General features: G+C 38.4%; 2 protein-coding genes and 1 long non-coding RNA gene across 4 annotated transcripts in view; all 3 read left to right on the forward strand.

Annotated features, from left to right (window-relative positions):
• Nucleotides 1-6,516, forward strand: part of LOC138011609 (uncharacterized) — a 6,638-nt gene extending 122 nt beyond the window's left edge. Inside the window, exons 1-3 of one of the 2 annotated variants that reach the window (XM_068858690.1) lie at nucleotides 1-14; nucleotides 597-728; nucleotides 1,158-6,516. The exon at nucleotides 1-14 is cut by the window's left edge and continues 122 nt beyond it. In XM_068858690.1, the coding sequence (XP_068714791.1) occupies nucleotides 1,292-2,674 (1,383 nt within the window). In that variant the 5' untranslated portion in view covers nucleotides 1-14; nucleotides 597-728; nucleotides 1,158-1,291 and the 3' untranslated portion in view covers nucleotides 2,675-6,516. The other variant, XM_068858691.1, reaches the window with a different exon arrangement.
• Nucleotides 6,517-10,099: 3,583 nt separating this feature from the next.
• On the forward strand, nucleotides 10,100-12,308 carry LOC138009466 (uncharacterized). Its single transcript, XR_011124398.1, has 3 exons — nucleotides 10,100-10,327; nucleotides 11,342-11,438; nucleotides 12,087-12,308. It is a non-coding gene; the product is annotated as an uncharacterized lncRNA (long non-coding RNA).
• Nucleotides 12,309-13,718: 1,410 nt separating this feature from the next.
• On the forward strand, nucleotides 13,719-14,719 carry LOC138010049 (transcription initiation factor TFIID subunit 11-like). Its single transcript, XM_068857014.1, has 2 exons — nucleotides 13,719-13,772; nucleotides 14,186-14,719. Exons 1-2 carry the CDS (start codon nucleotides 13,719-13,721, stop codon nucleotides 14,717-14,719), a joined length of 588 nt encoding a protein of 195 aa, XP_068713115.1.
• The last annotated feature ends 3,601 nt before the right edge of the window (nucleotides 14,720-18,320 follow it).

Raw genomic sequence — 18,320 nt, forward strand, 5'->3', positions numbered from 1 at the left:
GATTTCCTGCATCTGTATGTATCTGCCTTACCGTTGGTTTTAAGTTTTTCCCTTGAATCGACTGTGAGAGCTCCACAATTAGATCATACATCTTAATGAATTTTGCGCTGTATAATTAAGTAATAAAATTATTTAAAAATATCGAGGATTCGTTACCATGATTAATCATAATAAAATTGAATAAGCGTTCTCTCGTAAAAATTATTTAAAACATGACCTTTCGACAGCCAGTCTACTGTCTTCAACGGATAAACATAAATGATGAGTTTTTAATAATTTTCACCAGAGAACGCCTATTCAATTTACCAATAAAATTATTATTAAAATTAGAAGACTTCAAATTGCTGTTTTGAAAAATTCTGGCCGGCTTGGGACTTGTAACCACTTCGTAGTTATTTAAAAATTATTTTTAGCGAGCTGGACATTAATACACGCTCTATTTTTAATTGAAAGGAACCGGTTTTTATGAAGCTTAAAGAGCGGCCTAAAAGGTACCGGTAACTGTGCCCATGGAAACATGATTAAGCGCGAAATATATTTACTTCATTAATAGAATAAGGCATCACACGATTCTTTCTTATGCATATTATTCACAGTGAACAGTTCCCTTGAGAGATGGCACTTTGCTTAAATTTATAATTGCTTCAAATTGGACCTTGAAACACGCCCGGAGTCCATTGGAGACAAGATTCGTGAACACATGTTAATCCGCTGCTCAGTAAAAAACGGTAAGTGGGATAAAATTTAAACTGATGACGGTATTTGCAATTTAATGAATACTTGCAACACCAACATGTTGGAACACACTTGGTCTGGATACAATGTATAAATGACATTTGAAACCCGGCCAGTTGACAAAGAAGATCTCACTGGCAGGTACTACATGTAAAATTTCGTCGCTTGATTTTTTAGATCGTCGCCTTGACTTGTATTCATTCTGCTTCTATAAACAAACACGAAGTTTACGCGTCGTTCGGAAACGTAGTCTCTTTTTGGGCTCGACAAAATGCAGGAAACGACTTTGATCGGCATGTATCTCTCTGTTATTTGATCACGCATTATATTTCCGGGCTTTTCCCAGTAATATTTCAATGACTGATCACGTGATCAATCAGACACGTGTGCTAAGCAATTACTGAAATAAAATTTATCAACAGACAGCTGGGGAGCGTTCAGCCAATGTCAAGCGACTGAAAGGATAAGAGATTCTTCCTCCCAAGTCGGCGCGAGAAGTAAAGCTTGCTTGGTTTCTATCCCATAGAAGATAGAAGTGTTTTGGGAATAAGCGACGATGGAAAGGATCCAAAACGGTGGCCCGAGAGTAAACGGTTTTACGGCTAAGGAGAAGCTCAAAGGAATTGATCAACTGGCGTGGAAGAGAATTTCCTACAAAGCATTGTTCGCCCTGGTCTTCATAACACCGGCTGTTTTTCAGTATTCATTAGGCTTTCCGTTCTGGTGTTATCCTTTAGCCGTCGCCGTATTTTTGATTCCTATTTTCGGAGCTTTCATGATAACGTTCAACAAAATTTGCGCCATTGAAGGGGGCATAAAATCGACATGCATCGAAAGGTTTATCGATTTCCACGACCCTGGGTTAGCGGCAAAGTATGTCAACCGTAAAATTCCCATGGTAGTTCTGTATGAAGCCTATGCAGATGGAAAGCTAGACTTTAAAGGCGATCTCCTCGAAACTCTAGAAAATCGTCACCAGTTCAGTACGTTTGAATTGACGTTTGATCACGTCAGGTTCTTCCTTTGCAACTTTTTGCCAGAACTGATCTTTCACTCGAAAATCCAAGACGCGGAGCAGGTTTGCGATCATTATGATCGAGGGAATGATTTCTACAATGGATTTCTTGGCTCTACCATGATTTACACATCTGGAATTTGTCGAAAGGATTCAGATACGCTCGAAGAAATGCAACTGAATAAGTTAAAAGTGGTGAGCGAGAAATGTCAGATGAAAAAGGGCGAGAAACATTTGGACATTGGCTGTGGGTGGGGTACCTTAGTCAATTATGCAGTAGAAAATCACGGAACATTCTCTACTGGCGTTTCATTGGCCAAGCGTCAAATTGAATGGGCTAAAGATGTGGCCACGCAAAAAAGTCAGAGTTCCCTTAGCCAATTTCTGTGCATGGACTACCGTGATATTCCATCCACCAAATATGACAAGATTACCTGCCTGGAAATGGCAGAACATGTTGGTATCAGAAAGTTCCAGTCCTTCCTTGCACAGGTTCATGAGATGCTAGAAGATGATGGTATCTTCTTTCTCCAGATTGCTGGTCTACGCCGAACTTGGCAATGGGAAGATTTCATCTGGGGGCTGTTTATGGCAAAGTATATCTTTCCAGGAGCTGATGCCAGTTGTCCTTTGGGATGGATAGTGACAGAGCTTGAGCGAGCGGGCTTTGAGGTCCATTCTTCAGAAACCATTGGTGTGCACTATTCCTTGACAATCAACCGCTGGTATGATAACTGGATGGAGCCAGCAAACCAAGAAGCCATGACTGAGAAGTATGGAAGGATTGTGAGAATTTGGAACATCTTCCTGGCATGGTCCACTATAATTGCACGCCAGGGTAATTCCACCTGCACTCAGCTGGTATGCCATAAAAATCTCAATGTTTATGACCGCTTGAAATTATTCAATGTGAAATCAAAATGAAAATTATTTATGCTATATACTAGGGATGTATTAAGGGACGTTCAAGGTAAAATAACAAATATATTCCAGTGAATATTTCAAATTAGGCAACAAACTGATCCCAGAAACTCTTTCTTTTTTGAAATATGCTTATTGTCAAGTACTACCACCTGCAGTTGGAGAATATTTTACTTTTCATTTAAGTATACAAACTTAATATAATGGATAAGCAGAAACATAATAGCAACTACCAGCTATTTTAATGCTACAGATCAAATTTCTTCAAGTTTGTGTATTGAAAAGTGAAAAAATATATTTTTACCAATAATTGAATTGCCAGGTCACACTATATATATTTTGCTTGCAAAAGAAAATATCAATTTGATGTAGAATATTGTCGTTATTTTGGCATCTACAGGGTGAAAACGGATTTTCCTCAGTATTATTTTCTTGATTGGCATGTGTTTGTTTCAAAAGCTAAGATTTTGTGTGGGGAGGAAATGGCTTATATAAGTTGCATGTATAATTCTACACAGAATAATCTCCTCTTAGTCTAGTCCAGCAGTCCTGTCAATTTGGTTATTTTTGAATTCAAGAAGATTCCCATAGGTTTTTTTGTCGTTTAATAATATTGTCTTATTTGTGTTCATTTCTGTCTTCATATCTTTTGTGCTTCACCCATGGGTCAAATCATCTTCTCTATTTGGGACAGTTTTTGTTTTGGGCAATATTTACATGCAAACTTTGTTCGATCTAAATGTGTATATACTTATATACTTGTGAAATCTTTAGTTAATTATTCATGTTATAGCAAATCAAGATAATTTAATTTATCTTGAAACTTTTAAATGTGGTATCAGTGGAGATATGGAGGGAAAAATCAGTTGTGAAATGCCTTTGTTTCCATGCTTTATTTTGCTGGTTGAATTTCTTTTTGGTTCAGTAGCTTTGGTTACTATTCTAAACAGCTGTCTTACATGACTTAATCCTAGCACAGATTTGAATAGTGTTGCCTGCAAATTCATTAGCTTTTTGAGAGAATTTTGAATAATTGATCACTTCATTTGTCATGCCATATAAGCCTCAAAAAGCTGAAATTTATCTCCTTTTTTCAGGTAAACAGTTATTTTTTTCTTCAAAATTGCTTCAGTTTGGATTTTTGTTGTTGCAGAGAAATAAGACAGCTTTCATTTTTTGCTTAAATTATAGAACATTCAGTGTCCAAAAGCCACTCCTTGGTATGCAAATTTGAACAAGACATTAGTTGAATATAAATAATTATTGGATCAGTTTGTGGCAACTTGGCTTTCAAACAGCTATTTAAAAATTTGATTTTAAAGAGGTTTTCTTGAAAGAGTGGTGAACTAACTTGAGTTAGAGGAAATCTGTGTAAGAATTAAGCCCAGAAATGTGAACAATCACAAGGGAGATTTCCATATTCATACTCATCGAGCAAATAATTGATTTGTGCCCAAGGACTGGAATAACAAGAGTTTCAAAGATTCATTCAAAAAAGAGGTCTGAGAGTTGTATATGAGATTGTTGCTCTCTACAGAATCATTCTTCAAGCTAGCATGCAACATTTTTTCAGATAAGTAAGACTCAGGTAAATAAATGATTTATTAAATTACATTAGACAATGGGTTTCAAAAATGCAAGCAAAGTTCTGCCTGTCAATATTGGACATCACTGGATGAGCAGTTATTAGCATTTAATTTAAAGAAGTCCATTCTTCTAGAAAGATGTGAAATAACTTTGATTGCTTCTTACAGATTCTCAATTTTTTTCAATTTTGTCCTTTACTGGATTGATACATTAAGAAATTTATATTATCTCCTTCATAAAATCTTAGAGCTGTGCTACTGGTATTACGTTATTTATTTCAATGAAGTATTCTTCTTAATGTGACTTAATTTGGCCCAGGGCTATAGCCGGTATGCATGGATGATTTATTTACAGTAAATAGTATTCCTTTGTGTTTACTAAATATAAACAAACTTGAAGACTTTGGATAATGTTATTGAGATTGTGATGTAATGTGTACTGCAAGTAAATATTATTTAACAGTGGGTTTGAATATATATTGTTTTAACTTTTTTCATTTCAATTAAGGGATGAGGGTAAATTTTGAGTAATTTTGATGTATTAAAACCACATAAGTTTATTTATTAAGTCTTTACATGTAACTTTGGACTGGAATATAATGATTCATACAGTACTGTAGATCAAACTGTGTCATCTCTATACCTACCGGACAGGCAGGACTGGATCAACTTGGATTGCTCACCTCGGATCAACCTAAAAAACAATGGTAAGGCATCAAGAAATCACCCTTGCCCTAATCTTTAAGCTAACCTTGGTGAAATCGGCGCAATCGTCGAATAGTTTTGGCTTACCAAACCATTTTTTGCTCAGTCCAAGGTGAGTGATCCAAGTTCATGCGAGTTGATCCAGTCTGACTTTTGTATGTGCCCCCCACAAGATACTTGAACTCATTATCGAGAAATGCACCAAGTTTTGAGAAACATCATGAAGTGGACCATGAAGTTGAAGCTCCAGCAACCAATTTATGGGATTGTAGGTGGCACTGCATGGTTTTCTTGCCTGTTTGTGTGTCACTTAAATTTGGGGAGACATTTTAGTGATGCTCAAAATTTGCTAGTATTTCTGGACACCTTTTCATGGTTTGAAAAATTGGTGGGCATCTAGTAGGGTACATTTCTGAACATACCATAAGTGAGGGTTACCAAGATCATACTTGATGGACTGCAACACACCCCAGTTGTTCAAACGATGGATATGCGCGCTATCCACCGGATAAATGACTATCCAGTGGATAAGTTATAGCGAAACTGATAGCGATATCCAGTGGATGGTGATTTATCAGGTGGATAGCGTTTTCTACCTTTTGAACAACTGGGCCCAGGTCCATACATAATTTGTATCGAACTTATTACCAGGGTCTTCCATTAAAGACCTTGGGAATGAGGTTGATATTGTATTTAACTACTTCAGTCTCGTGAAATATGTTATGGGAAGTAACCTTTGGACATATAGTTATTGTAGAAGTGAATTAAGTGAAATTTATTTATTTATTGATTCAATTTCTAGTCCAGATTTCTTTCCAGAGTGGACATTGCTCATGATAGGTTAAATTGTGTCTTAAAAAAGGTTGTGAAGAACAATAATGATAAAGTTCCTTCTTTGTCTCACAATGTGGTCACTTACATTATTTAGATTGCAACAATTAATTTTAACTGTATATATACTGCAAGTCTTCATCGGGCTATGAGAGTCAAATTGTTCTGGTTGTGTGTTGCCTATAATGCAGAAGTCCTTCTTAGGGATTGGCCTTTGCTGTGTAGGTGATGGGTAACCAGTCAATGTCATTATCTGGTGAAGTCTTGCAGGATGCAGTTGGAATGTCAAGACCTACGTTATGAGTGTCCTCATACATTTATCGTGACAGAAACAAAGATGCTTGGCTGAATTTAAGAGACCTGTATTTCTGATGTGTGCAAGATAATACTGTTGACTGTGTGACTTTTCTTTAACACTGACTTTGTGCATGGACAGTAGTTTTTGAGCTCCAATAAATAAGCATGTGTTGCAAGATTGCTGTGAGATAAAACTGAATGGGTTTTTTTGTGTCTGGTTATAATCCTTTAAACTCCACTGGTGTCTCAATTGTCTTGTAGGAATTTATACTGTGCATTAATACAGTTCTTCAAACTACTGTAACTTAATTTTTACTGGTAAGAATGCAAAGGCCTTGTAACAGTATTTCTCGTCTCTCAATTGTTTGAAATTTTTGGACATGATTATCCATGGATCAAAAAAGTAATAAAAATGCATGAATATCAGTATGGAATCAGTGAATACATAAATATCAGTATGAAATGGGACATAAGTAAATATGTACTCTTTCACCTTTTAAGAGTTCCTTCCCCTTTGATGAGTGAAATTGTTCAGTGCTAGACACTGAGTAAAATCTATAAGTTGTACTCTTAGAGGAGGAGAGGTTAAAGAGCATGCATTTTTTGAGTGGACAGCTATGTTGTTAACAATTATAATAATTAGTATAATTACATAACTGATTATTGAAAATTCTCTGCATTGATTGGTTGCACTTGAGGTGACTATTACACGATAATCACCTGAGCATTTTTTTTAAATGGCCGCCAGCCATTTTGTCGAGGTGATAGGCAAAGAAATTAATAATATTATTGTTTTAACCCATTGACTCCCAGGGGTTCCCCATTGACAAGTAAAATCGTCTGGCCTTAGACAGAGTAAAATACTAAGTCTGGCCAGTTTAGGCCGGCTTGGGAGTTAAATGGTTAAAGAAGAAAAACTATGCATATCTTTTCAAATAATCAGCTATATAATTATATGAGAACAAAATTATTCACCTCAGGCTCGGTGAATATCTGTGAATAAAACCTCCACTTCGTTTCGGTTTTTATTTAACAATTAGACCTGTAGCCCTTGCGGGCTTCGGGTCAATGCCCATGAGACGAAGCTGAATGGGCTATTGACCCATGGCCGTTGAGGGCAAAGGGTCATTATTGTTTTAGTATCACCCAACTAGTTGGACAGAAAAGGCAAAGCGAGTTGAAGAAATCTTTATTTGGGAATAAAACAAAAGAAAGCGTCACCCTTTTCGCTACTTGAGGACTATTGCTAATTGTCCTCTAGTAGCGTAGCCAATTAAAATGCGGGATTTGCATTAGTCCACCAGTTGGGTGATACTAATCAGAGATATTCACCTTGCCTTCGGCAAATAATAATTGTTAATTATTATTAGATCTCTGCAGTGTGATAGTACACTGAAATAGTTTAAAATTCACATAGCACATGATATGTGTGGCTCATTACAATTTCTGGCAAATCTCATGAGTATATTACAGACTCGTTTTGTCAAACCATACAATGTATTAAATTGCATTGAACTAAATTACTAGTTCCAAGTTGGAGGATTAAGATTCACATCTTTGAAGCTTTTAGGTTAACTAGAGATGAATTGAAAACTGTAAACAATTTCTGTGCAGCACTGTCATCAATGAAATCCCTGATGCAACATGAACTTTTATGTAACCCTTATTTATTGTCAATTAAATGCTTCAATAAATTTAAGCTGCTGAAAAAAGTGTTGTCCCAATTTAGAAGATATATGTGTTTTGAGGGTGTGTTGGGGAGGGGAGGGGTCAGGAGTTGATCTAACCAGAATTGGCTCTACTCAATGTAAATACCAAGGAAAAATGATAGGCCTGTTGCTTCGCTAACCTACAACCTCCGTAAGACAGGTCATATCTTCAACCCATTGAGCTAAAAGAATTCCTGGGAAGCCTCATTTGTTTATCTAGGTTATAAATGGATAATGTGTCCTACTGAACTTCAGGCTCTACAATGTCGTGCACCGCAAATTTTCAAATGCAACTTCAGATGTTTCAAGGTGTAATGCACCGGGGGGAAAGATAATAGACTAGTTTCTTTGCTACGGGGGAAAGGACAACCTGATGATTTTTTAGTTGCCCTTAAACCTTGAAACATCGATAGGTACATACTTCAGAGCATATTCTTTGACTTTTCAACTAATTTTGCACAAGAATGCATGATGAAATTCAGTAGGACTTTGGGTACCCTAGTTGGGATTGTGACCTTCATCCAACCCACAGCATTTTGTCCCCCATCCTTTGGAAACAATGTGAGAGTTTTTTAATGTCCCACAGTGGCTCTAAATAAGTGTTGTGAGATGGGGCCCACTATAGAGCGAGTTTCAATAGAGTGTCCTAAAACCAAAACCAAAGTAATTACTTTAGCCAATCAAAAAGGAGGAAAGACAATCCAGTAAACCTATCAAAACGCGAAGTAATTACACGTAGCGCGGGAAAATGTGCGCGCGCGAGCCACGATTGGTTTGGGTTTCACTTGTGATGGTTGAAAAAAATGGTGCGAGAACTTTGAACCAATCGCTGAGTGAAGTAATCATAAACCAAAGCAATGCGCTAATTATTTTTGACACTCAGTTGAAAACCACTCTAACAACCTTTTTTATCATCCTTATCTGAGAAGAGCAGAAATTCATATGCAGAAGGCGTTACAAAGAGCGTTTGGCTCAGGTTGAGGAGAAATGGCCTTCCTTGTGGGAGGTTGTGGGTTCCACTTGGGCTGGAAACAACAATCAAAGTTCTCAAACACTTGAGGAAAAAGAACAATGCGCACTTATGTGTCTTAATTTTGGCATACGCTGTGTCTGAAATTGGAATGCAGAATGATGCCTATTAATATCAGGATCTCTTGGGTCAAACAGTGAAGGCGCACGTGTATGTGTTAATTTCGGCTTCTTCTGTGTCCAAACACTAAATGCGCACTCGTAAGTATTGATTTTAACATCTCATGTGTCTAAACCGTGAATGCGCAATTGTGTGAATAAATTTCGGCATCTTCTGTGTCCAAACACTAAATGCGCACTTGTCGGTATTGATTTTAACATCTCATGTGTCTAAACCGTGAATGCGCAATTGTGTGAATAAATTTCGGCATCTTCTGTGTCCAAACACTAAATGCGCACTTGTCAATATTGACTTTAACATCTCATGTGTCTAAACCGTGAATGCGCAATTGTGTGAATAAATTTCGGCATCTTCTGCGTCCAAACACTAAATGCGCGCTTGTCAATATTGACTTAAACATCTCATGTGTCTAAACCGTGAATGCGCAATTGTGTGAGTAAATTTCGGCATCTTCTGTGTCCAAACACTAAATGCGCACTTGTCAATATTGACTTTAACATCTCATGTGTCTAAACCGTGAATGCACACTTGTGTGAATTAATTTCGGCATCTTCTGCGTCCAAACATTAAATGCGAACTTGTCAGTATTGACTTTAACTTCTCATGTGCCTAAACAGTGAATGCGCACTTGTGTTTATATATTTCGGCATCTTCTGTGTCCAAACATTGAATGCGCGCTTGTCAATATTAATTTTAACATCTTATGTGTCTACACTGTGACTGCGCACTTGTGTGTATTAATCTCAACATCTTCTGTGTCCAAACACTGAATGCGCGCTTGCGTGTATTGATCTCATTTGTCATATTTTTGGTCTTCATCAAATCTGCAATTCGCGTTATTTATCTTAATATTTTGACTTTACTGTCCCCCTCCCTCTCGTTTTGGTACTTTCGTGTGACTTCACATAACCCCCCCCCCCCCCCCTTCCTTTCATTAAAATAATAAAAGCAGCCCGAATATTTCTGAGATTATATATAAATTTTCTATCTAAAATTATGGAGTACCTTTAATGCAAGACTGCCCGAAAATACCACTTTTTCAACGCTATTCTAATTCTGCCTTTTTTTATACTTTACGCCAAATTGATTGACTTGCAAATGATATGCTAATTTGTTTTGCCCACGTTGCTGAAGGAAAACCGAAAGAATATTCAACATGGCGCTTTAGAAACAGTCATTTTCCAAGTCTTTCCTCTCGAGTGTTGTTTCCGTTGACTCTTTGAAAACGTCCTTGCTGTTCAAAGCTGTTGGCAAAAAGAAGTACGGACCGAAAGCTCCTTCAAGTTGCAGAAAACGCAGATAATGAGTCAACGAAATTGGGCAAGTTGTTACGGAACCTTCTCGTGCTACCACAGGTAGCTCAAGCTTTGCATACCAGGTATTTTGTCTTCAAATTTAAAAATGTTTAGATGTACGATAATGTTCAGCTGTATGGTAATAGACTCAACCGCGCGTTTGTGCTAAGACTTTCTTTCCTGTTGAAGTCCCACTTTGGTCGCCATTTTAAAAATTCATTAGAGTCATTATCGCTCTTTTTATGATTTTAACCTCAATGGTCCCCAAACTCAAAGATAGAATCACTTTGTACAGAATCATAAGAGCACCATAGAAAATTAATTACCAATAACTTTCAAATTAATCATTGCACTTTTGGGGGTCATTCACAGTCTCAAAAGTTTAAATTCTCCTTGTCCATTACAAAATAACACCATAGAAGAATTCTGCTTGGCAACGTTTACTTCAACAGTATTTACACAAAGAAATACTATTTTAACTGAACACGTTTGGACAAGCTATGTTTTCAATATTTGCAGAAAGATCGTTTGGGGGAGTAACTGAAGGGGATATATAAGAAGGACCTCGTCATCTCAAATCGGCATAAATATCATTTAGCCTCTATTAGCAGTATTCGAACTATGTTTAGGAGTCGACAAGCCGTGATCATAGTTTGCTTTACAAAGCCGAGATCAGCCAATCCGAGTCAAGCCAAATCGAGTAGACTCGGTGTTACTATTGTACACCTTTACTTGAATTTATGCAAATGGTGTTGGACGGGAGGATTCTTGTTTAATTAAGGATCTAAATCTCAGTTATGATAAGGAAGGCTATCTATGGAGCAAGGGTGGCAGAGTCGGTTAGTGCGCGGCCTTGATGCAACAGGTTCAGAGTTCGATCCCCGGATCTCACATCCTTGTTTCGACTTCTTTCCTTTCAGTGTAGCCTAAGTAGCTTTAAATACCCCTAACACGGAGCTCTGATCAAAAGAGGGGGGTAAAATGAGCGCACCGTCGGCTTCGTGGGAGAGTACTCTCCAGAGAGTAAAGGAACCTCCGACGTTTAATAAGGTGTACCTTTACCTCCTGACTAATAAAACACATTATCATTTTTTTAGGCTTAAACACGAATGGAGTCAAGATATAGGAGCCACAAGAAGACAGCCCTTCCCTCCAAAAGAACAAGGAATGGGTCATCCAAGAATCTTGAAAATGGTAAGGGTTTTTGAATGTGTGAAAGGTTGTGTAGCCTTGTCGGAACCAAGCATTGTAGACGGATAACTGTCATCGATTCACATTACGGATCCCAATGGCGAATGAAAAAGTAAAATCTCCCACTTCCGGTCTATGATTTCAAGTTTCCATACAGTGAGCAGTTGTTTAAGGACGGTGCCTACTAATTCAAAGGTATTTTTGCGCAGTTGTATAGATATGCGGGAAAATCAGATCTCAACAAGTGTCATTAAAGTCCAAAAAGAAAATTGGGGGTAACTAACCATGCATTTTTCAAAGATAATTAATCAACAATATTAATAAAAAGCTTTAAAATACAAAGCATTGTATGGCGTTCCTTTTTCAAATTAAAGCTTAATTATCTCTGAAAAATGCATGGCTACCCCCAATTTTCTTTTTGGATACCAAGAGCACTTGCTAAGTTCTGCTCTCTCCGCATAAGTTTAAACCGCGGAAAAATATCCCTGCATTAGTAAGCACTACAAATAGGAAATCCGAATATCTGGAGATGCGCAATACGTTTGCGCAATAACAATGGTAGGCACCGTCCTTAAAGCATACAAGGGTCTAACCCGATCACTAATCAAATGAGATTTGATCCAAGACTAATAAATTTTCTCCTATCTTCAGGTACTAATGTCAAAAGTCAAGGGATGAGTTTCAAGAATAAAGGGGGCCTGGATGTAAAACGGAAGCAAGAGCAAGATGAAATTAGTGAACCAAGGAAAGAAGAGGTTCATCTGATGCAAAGGAAGAGGGACGCAGAGGTAGTGGAATTAGATCACCTAAAAATTACCGTATTCACCTGTGTAAATTAAGGCCTCACTCTTGTTTACAAAAAGCAGCGACGTTTTGCGTTAGGATTGCAGTTAATGATCGATAATGAGCAGGCATAAGCCTCCCGCCATTCAAGGGCGGTTTCGTTGTGCGCTAGAGCCCCTTTTTCTCCTTTCGATGATATCCTAATTAATGCTATGGGGACCCTCTTCGTTTCACTTAGGAGTAGCAAACTTATTTGATCGTCACTTGGAAGTTTTGAGATTCAAGCGCAAATACGGTGTCCTCAGACATCGCTTTTGGTTGGGGGAAGAGATAAAAAAGAGTGAAGACTTGTCATCAATAACTGGAATCAAAATTGATTCATTTAAAAGGGCTAAACAAGGCAGGCCACAAATTGTTTAGCTTAAAGTCATTTTATAACGTTCTCGTTTCTATTAAGAATAGTTTTATAAAGGTCGAACCAAGCTTTAGCCGCGCCTAGGTTAGTCTATGGTCTTGGGGATTCACCTCAAAGTTATTTTTCATTACTTTAGTAAAAAAAAAAAACGGCTCGAGGTCTATGCTGAGCATGCGCATTAGGACGCGCCTCGGATTTGGGTGAGGCCACTAACACTACAGGTTAATACGGTAACCTATTTGTCTCTGAACGAATCAATCGACTAGTTTTTGGGATACAGTGCAACCCGAGATATATCTAACCTCTAGGTAAAATCATTAGGCCGAATGAAATGCTTGAATACTTTAGGGATATTTAATGAGAGTGAAAACTCGCCGCTATAAAAGCCACGCTACTACACAAAATCCGCCCTTTTGTGTAGTAGTAAGTATTTTGAAGGGAAAGCTTATATTTTTTGCAGTTTATGTTGCAATCGAATAACTTTTTCAGAGCTTCAACTAATCAAGCAAGCAAATCGAAACACCAATTCTAGTTCAGCTTTCGTTTTTTTGGAAAAGCTCCCTACCAGTGAAGACCTGAGATGTAGTTATAAGATCATCTTTCTGAGCAAAATACAAAATAAGCTTATGCTTTAGGGATCTCCACTCCAGCAACAAATACACCTTAAATTGCACACAATAATTACCTATTTTTGCAGAGAGTTGTTTTCAGCATCTTTAAGCGAACATAACGATTGATTGATTTTTTTTCTGTGTTAGAAAGATTAGGTCTTAAGTATTTACATTAACTCAGGCTGAACGTCAAAAACGTTAGTGCTCGATTGAAAGTTTAGGAACAGACAGACATAACGACAGACAGATGACGAGGAAAGCACAGCTCAAAACTCATCAACTCAGTCAATGAACACAGTGCTAAGTGCTAGCAATCAGGTCAACATTCAGAGCATCTATATGATCCACTGACAACGCACATCACACTTTACTTCACTTTGCTTTCAGGCTTATTACTTCCAGTCAACTTGTCCTCGATTCGTCATTCTCAAAACTAGGCTCATGACTGGACGATTTTACTCGTTATGTCATGATATGATAAATGACCTGAAACCATTTAAAATTTTCAGTGCAAGGGAAATTAGGCATGTAATTTTGATATCACTCAGCCTGAAAGTTAAAATTAGACCACACGCCGGATTCTGTGACCGATTATCTTATTAACAAAGTCCAGGAAAGTTTTTTTTAAAACTTTGATCGTCTTTCAGAAAAGCTTCTCAAAGTTGCTTATTCCGTCAAAAATTTTATGTCTCTCTTTTCAACATTGTGAAACAGTTTATCCTGATAAATTCAACCCATCCTTTTGTTAGCCTTGGCCACTTTGAAGTAAACTTGTCAGATTGCATAATATCATTTTTACATTGAATCGCTTTAAATAGAGAGCACGTCATTGTGGATTCCTCCTGGTTGTTCGTAAGTTGTAGCCTTCAATAAACAATAAGCAAGCAGTGCCAAGGTCGTCTTGAATGTAGCACCATAGGCTATAGATAACCTTAAAACAGTCAAAGACGCGTCCAAGAACAGATGATGATAACGATGATGAGGGTGATCATGATAATGACGACGATGAGAACGATGATGATGATGATGATAACGATGATGATGACAACGTCGATGGTGACAACGTCGATGACGACGACCACGGTGATGACGACGACCACGACCACGACGATGACGATGACGATGACGATGACGATGACGAGAACGATGACAATGACGATAATGGAGATGATGACGTTGATGATGACAACGATGACGATGGCAATGACGATGGCAATGACGATGACGACGACGACGACGTCGTCGACGATGACGAAGATGACGATAATGGAGATGATGACGTTGATGATGACAACGATGACGTTGATGATGACAACGATGACAATGACGATGTCGATGACGACGACGACGACGTCGTCGACGATGACGAAGATGACGATGATGACGTTGATGATGACAACGATGACGACAACGATGGTGACGACGACAACGATGACGATGACGATGACGATGATGATGAAGTAATAATATCATAATCCTCTTAATGAAATTAAGACTCGTGGCATGTCGTTCTAATAGGATCCACGACTGAATCGTGAATGACGTTTGATAACGCTTCGAGAACACGATGAAGGGGCTCCACTGATCCACTTGATGCTCGTCGTTTAATAGATAGTTTATAAAACAAGCTTAAGTGACTAATTGTGATTCCGACATCACAAAATTTTTTCCCAAACAGACCTCAGAAAGAGAACAACGCTTTTTGAAAAAAAATTAAATAAGTAACATCCGCCTGGGGACATTTGTCAAGAAATGCCATGACCAATTTCGAAGAACACTTGAAACACCTGAGTGCTGCACAGAAGGCTTTTCAAGAAATCATTTTGTCACAAAAAAGCCGTCTGATATTAAGCAGGAAACGGTTTAACACTTTTTGTCAAATCTTGGACAAGCCTATCGAAGATAAAAAATTAGGTGAATAGTTTGAGAGGTCAACATTTGCGTCCTTTTTACGAATGGGATCAATATGCAGTTGAAGATTTCCTTGTGGAGATTAATTAGTCATAAACAAGAAACGGCATAAATAAAAGGAGGCTGTAATGGACAAAGTCAAGCAGAGGGCGTACCTTTCTAATGCAAAGATGGGAGCTGTTTAGGCCAACATCTCTAGACCAGATCGGAGATACCTGCCAAATCTCTCCATTTTTCCTCGAAAAGTTTGGTTTTAACATGCACAAAAGTGCCTCAAAGTTTTCATATTAACTAAAAGACCATTAAGAAGGAAACAGTATGAGTAGATTTTGGTTAATTTTTTATACTGTTTTGTATCAAGAAAACAATCATCTTTCTGTGAACAGAGGAATTTTTTCAAGAGATTGGACTCAAAATATTTTTGCCTTGCATTTCTGCTTTGAGTTTTTTTTCCCATCGGAATAGCTATAATTTCTAAAAATTCAGTTACTTTCGAGATAATTTCCTAGTGATTAAAGTCTCGTTCTGAATTTGCAAGGTTTTTTTTCTCTTTTCCATAACTTTCAGTGTGTTGTGACAGCGCGACAGCGCGACAGCGCGACAAAAGCATTATTCTTTTTAAAGAAATTTGACCATTTGATAAAACAAGACTCTTACACAAGTCACTCGATCAGTAACAACTATACGGACCGAAGTGTTAAGAAATGAAAAGTGGCATTGGTTCTAGCGGAATAGCAATTTGCTGTCGATCTATAGCTCACAGGCACCCCACTCTAATAGTCTGAAAGAAATTTTCCAACTCAACGGAACACAATTAAGCACTTCTTACTGACAGGAATCACTTTGTTAGTAGATAGTTTAGTGGACAAAACTATTTGCTTGAACATCGCTATATTAAGAACAACAACATACTAGACTTCATTGCCTTCATTAAAATCTTAGCAGGCCTAAACTTAGGAACAACTGCAACACAGACTTCATAAGACGCGACACACAGTGCAACACTTAACCTAACGATACCAATTTTAACTTTAACTTTATTCAGTTTACTTTAGCGCTGCCCGCAAATAGCTGTCACTGCAGCCACTATCCCTTAAACGGACTCCGAAAGCTATCGCCCACCTCAGTTTACAACACTCCATCACTCCATCACTCCATCACCGCCTTGGCGGATTGTACTCCTAAAAGTGGCATATTATGCCAGAATTCCCAAATTCCGAAATTCCACTATTCCGCTCCTGATTTCCGAAATTATGCTCACAAAATGACGTAGATTCTGTACATATAGGCGCACAATAACGACACCGAGGACACCAAATGTTGGAGTCGTATGGCAGTTGTGCTAGCTTCCACAATCCCCACGTGAAGCCGGATGGGAAACCAGAGTATCAGACTCCTCCATAAGGTTAACTGCGCACGCAGAATTCGCCAAAAGAGTCCTAGTAACTAAGCATGTCAGAACAAAGCCTCTACTACTATTAGCGTGGCTAAAACACGCATTGCAAGAACACACTACCTAAATTTAATTTATTTCTGTAGAAAATACACCATATTTACTAAATTTTATAAATTTATGCTCCAAAGTGCTAAAATTTGCTAGTTATGTCGTGGCAGTGCTCGTTTAAAAAATTATGCTAGCACAATCCACCAAGGCCTAACTCCAACACTTCGACATCCCGACATCGATTTCTTGTCTGTGGTCACGATCACGATTACGATCACGATCACTATTATATGACGCCAGTTGGACGTCACGGACACGGACACGGACACGGACACGGACACGGACACGGACGGGAAGCAAACAAAATCACATGCTCAGAAGAGAAGAGAAAAGAACTCCTAAGAAAAGAATATCATAGGTCGATTGAAACTTGAGGACAGACATACATAACGATCTACAATTGACCGAGGAAAGGGAGATCAAAACCCAGAGCAACTCTATGACACTCGTCACTCGTCACTCGTCACTCGTCACTCGTCACTCGTCACTCGTCACTCGTCACTCGTCACTCGTCACTTCAGTGAAGCGTATGACTCCCCCTTGGGTTGTGATCATTCTCAGAACTATATACAGAAAACTGCACGATCTTACACTATTACGCTATCATATGACAAACGGCCCCAAACCAATTTCAACAACTCGATGCATTAATTTTGCGTAATTTGACTTGATTAATAGAATCGTAAATTTTATTAGTCTTCAGCCAGTTTTCTTGCAGCAGGCTCGAGTATGTTGGCTATATCAGGGTTGCACTGTAGTTACTATCAGCAAGGTTCCTTAATGTTAACGATACAATGAAAGCTGATTTTTACTAGCGACGAAAGCATTAACACAAACGACGTGCGCAAACGTTAATCATGAGTACGTTTTGTTTGGAATTGCGACACCAAATAACAACTTTGTGCGTGTTTCTTGTGCTTCTGCTGATGTTTCCAGTAAAAACCAACCTTAACTTTTCACGGTTGTTGCATGCATCGCTCCGCGTTCAGCCTGCCAAGTGCGCAGTAGAGCGTAATACGTTCTTTAGTCATTCTAAGGATCTCTAAGCAAATTATTGATGTACGGCACTCATCTGGACAATGGGCCCTTTGCAGGATAGTGATCACATGGTACAAATCCGCCATACTGGGACGCAAATTGCGCACTGGGACATCTAAAACAAAGCTAGTTTATCTTAATTTTCTTTGTTTTAGATGTCCCAGTGGGCAATTTGCGTCCCAGTATGGCGGATTTTCGGTACCATGTGATCACTATCCTGCGATGGGCCCATTTCAGCAATTCGCCCTTGTCACACGGCGGCCATATTGTCCCTGGAGACCAAAAAAGCTTTGTTTTACCACGCCAAGCCTCGCTGTGGAAACCATGGGGGTGAGGCTTAGCGTGGTAAAACAAAGCTATTTTGGTCTCCCGGGACAATATGGCCGCCGTGTGACAAGGGCGAATTGCCTCCTCTTCAAAACGAGTCTAAGTGCGAGGTTTTTCTTATGAAAATTAGTTTTCATTCATATTTAAAGTAGAAGTAATTACCATCACAAAAACTTTGCATTTAGACTCGCTTTGAAGAGGAGGCAAACATGAACTCGATGGCCAATTCAGGCGGCTTCATCGGATTCGAACCCATGCCCTTTCCGATGTTCAATATCCCTTTTCACGGTTGGTTT

The sequence above is a fragment of the Montipora foliosa genome, chromosome 7 (assembly GCF_036669935.1).
Source record: "Montipora foliosa isolate CH-2021 chromosome 7, ASM3666993v2, whole genome shotgun sequence".
NCBI classification, from domain to species: domain Eukaryota; kingdom Metazoa; phylum Cnidaria; class Anthozoa; order Scleractinia; family Acroporidae; genus Montipora; species Montipora foliosa.

What these genes read in the sequence shown, in the direction of transcription:
- LOC138010049 (XM_068857014.1), top strand. Translation starts at nt 13,719, where the DNA reads ATGATAAATGACCTGAAACCATTTAAAATTTTCAGTGCAAGGGAAATT. An exon ending in GTGCAAGGGAAATTAGGCAT is followed by an intron (nt 13,773 to 14,185) that starts GTAATTTTGATA and finishes ACCTTAAAACAG; the next exon opens with TCAAAGACGCGTCCAAGAAC.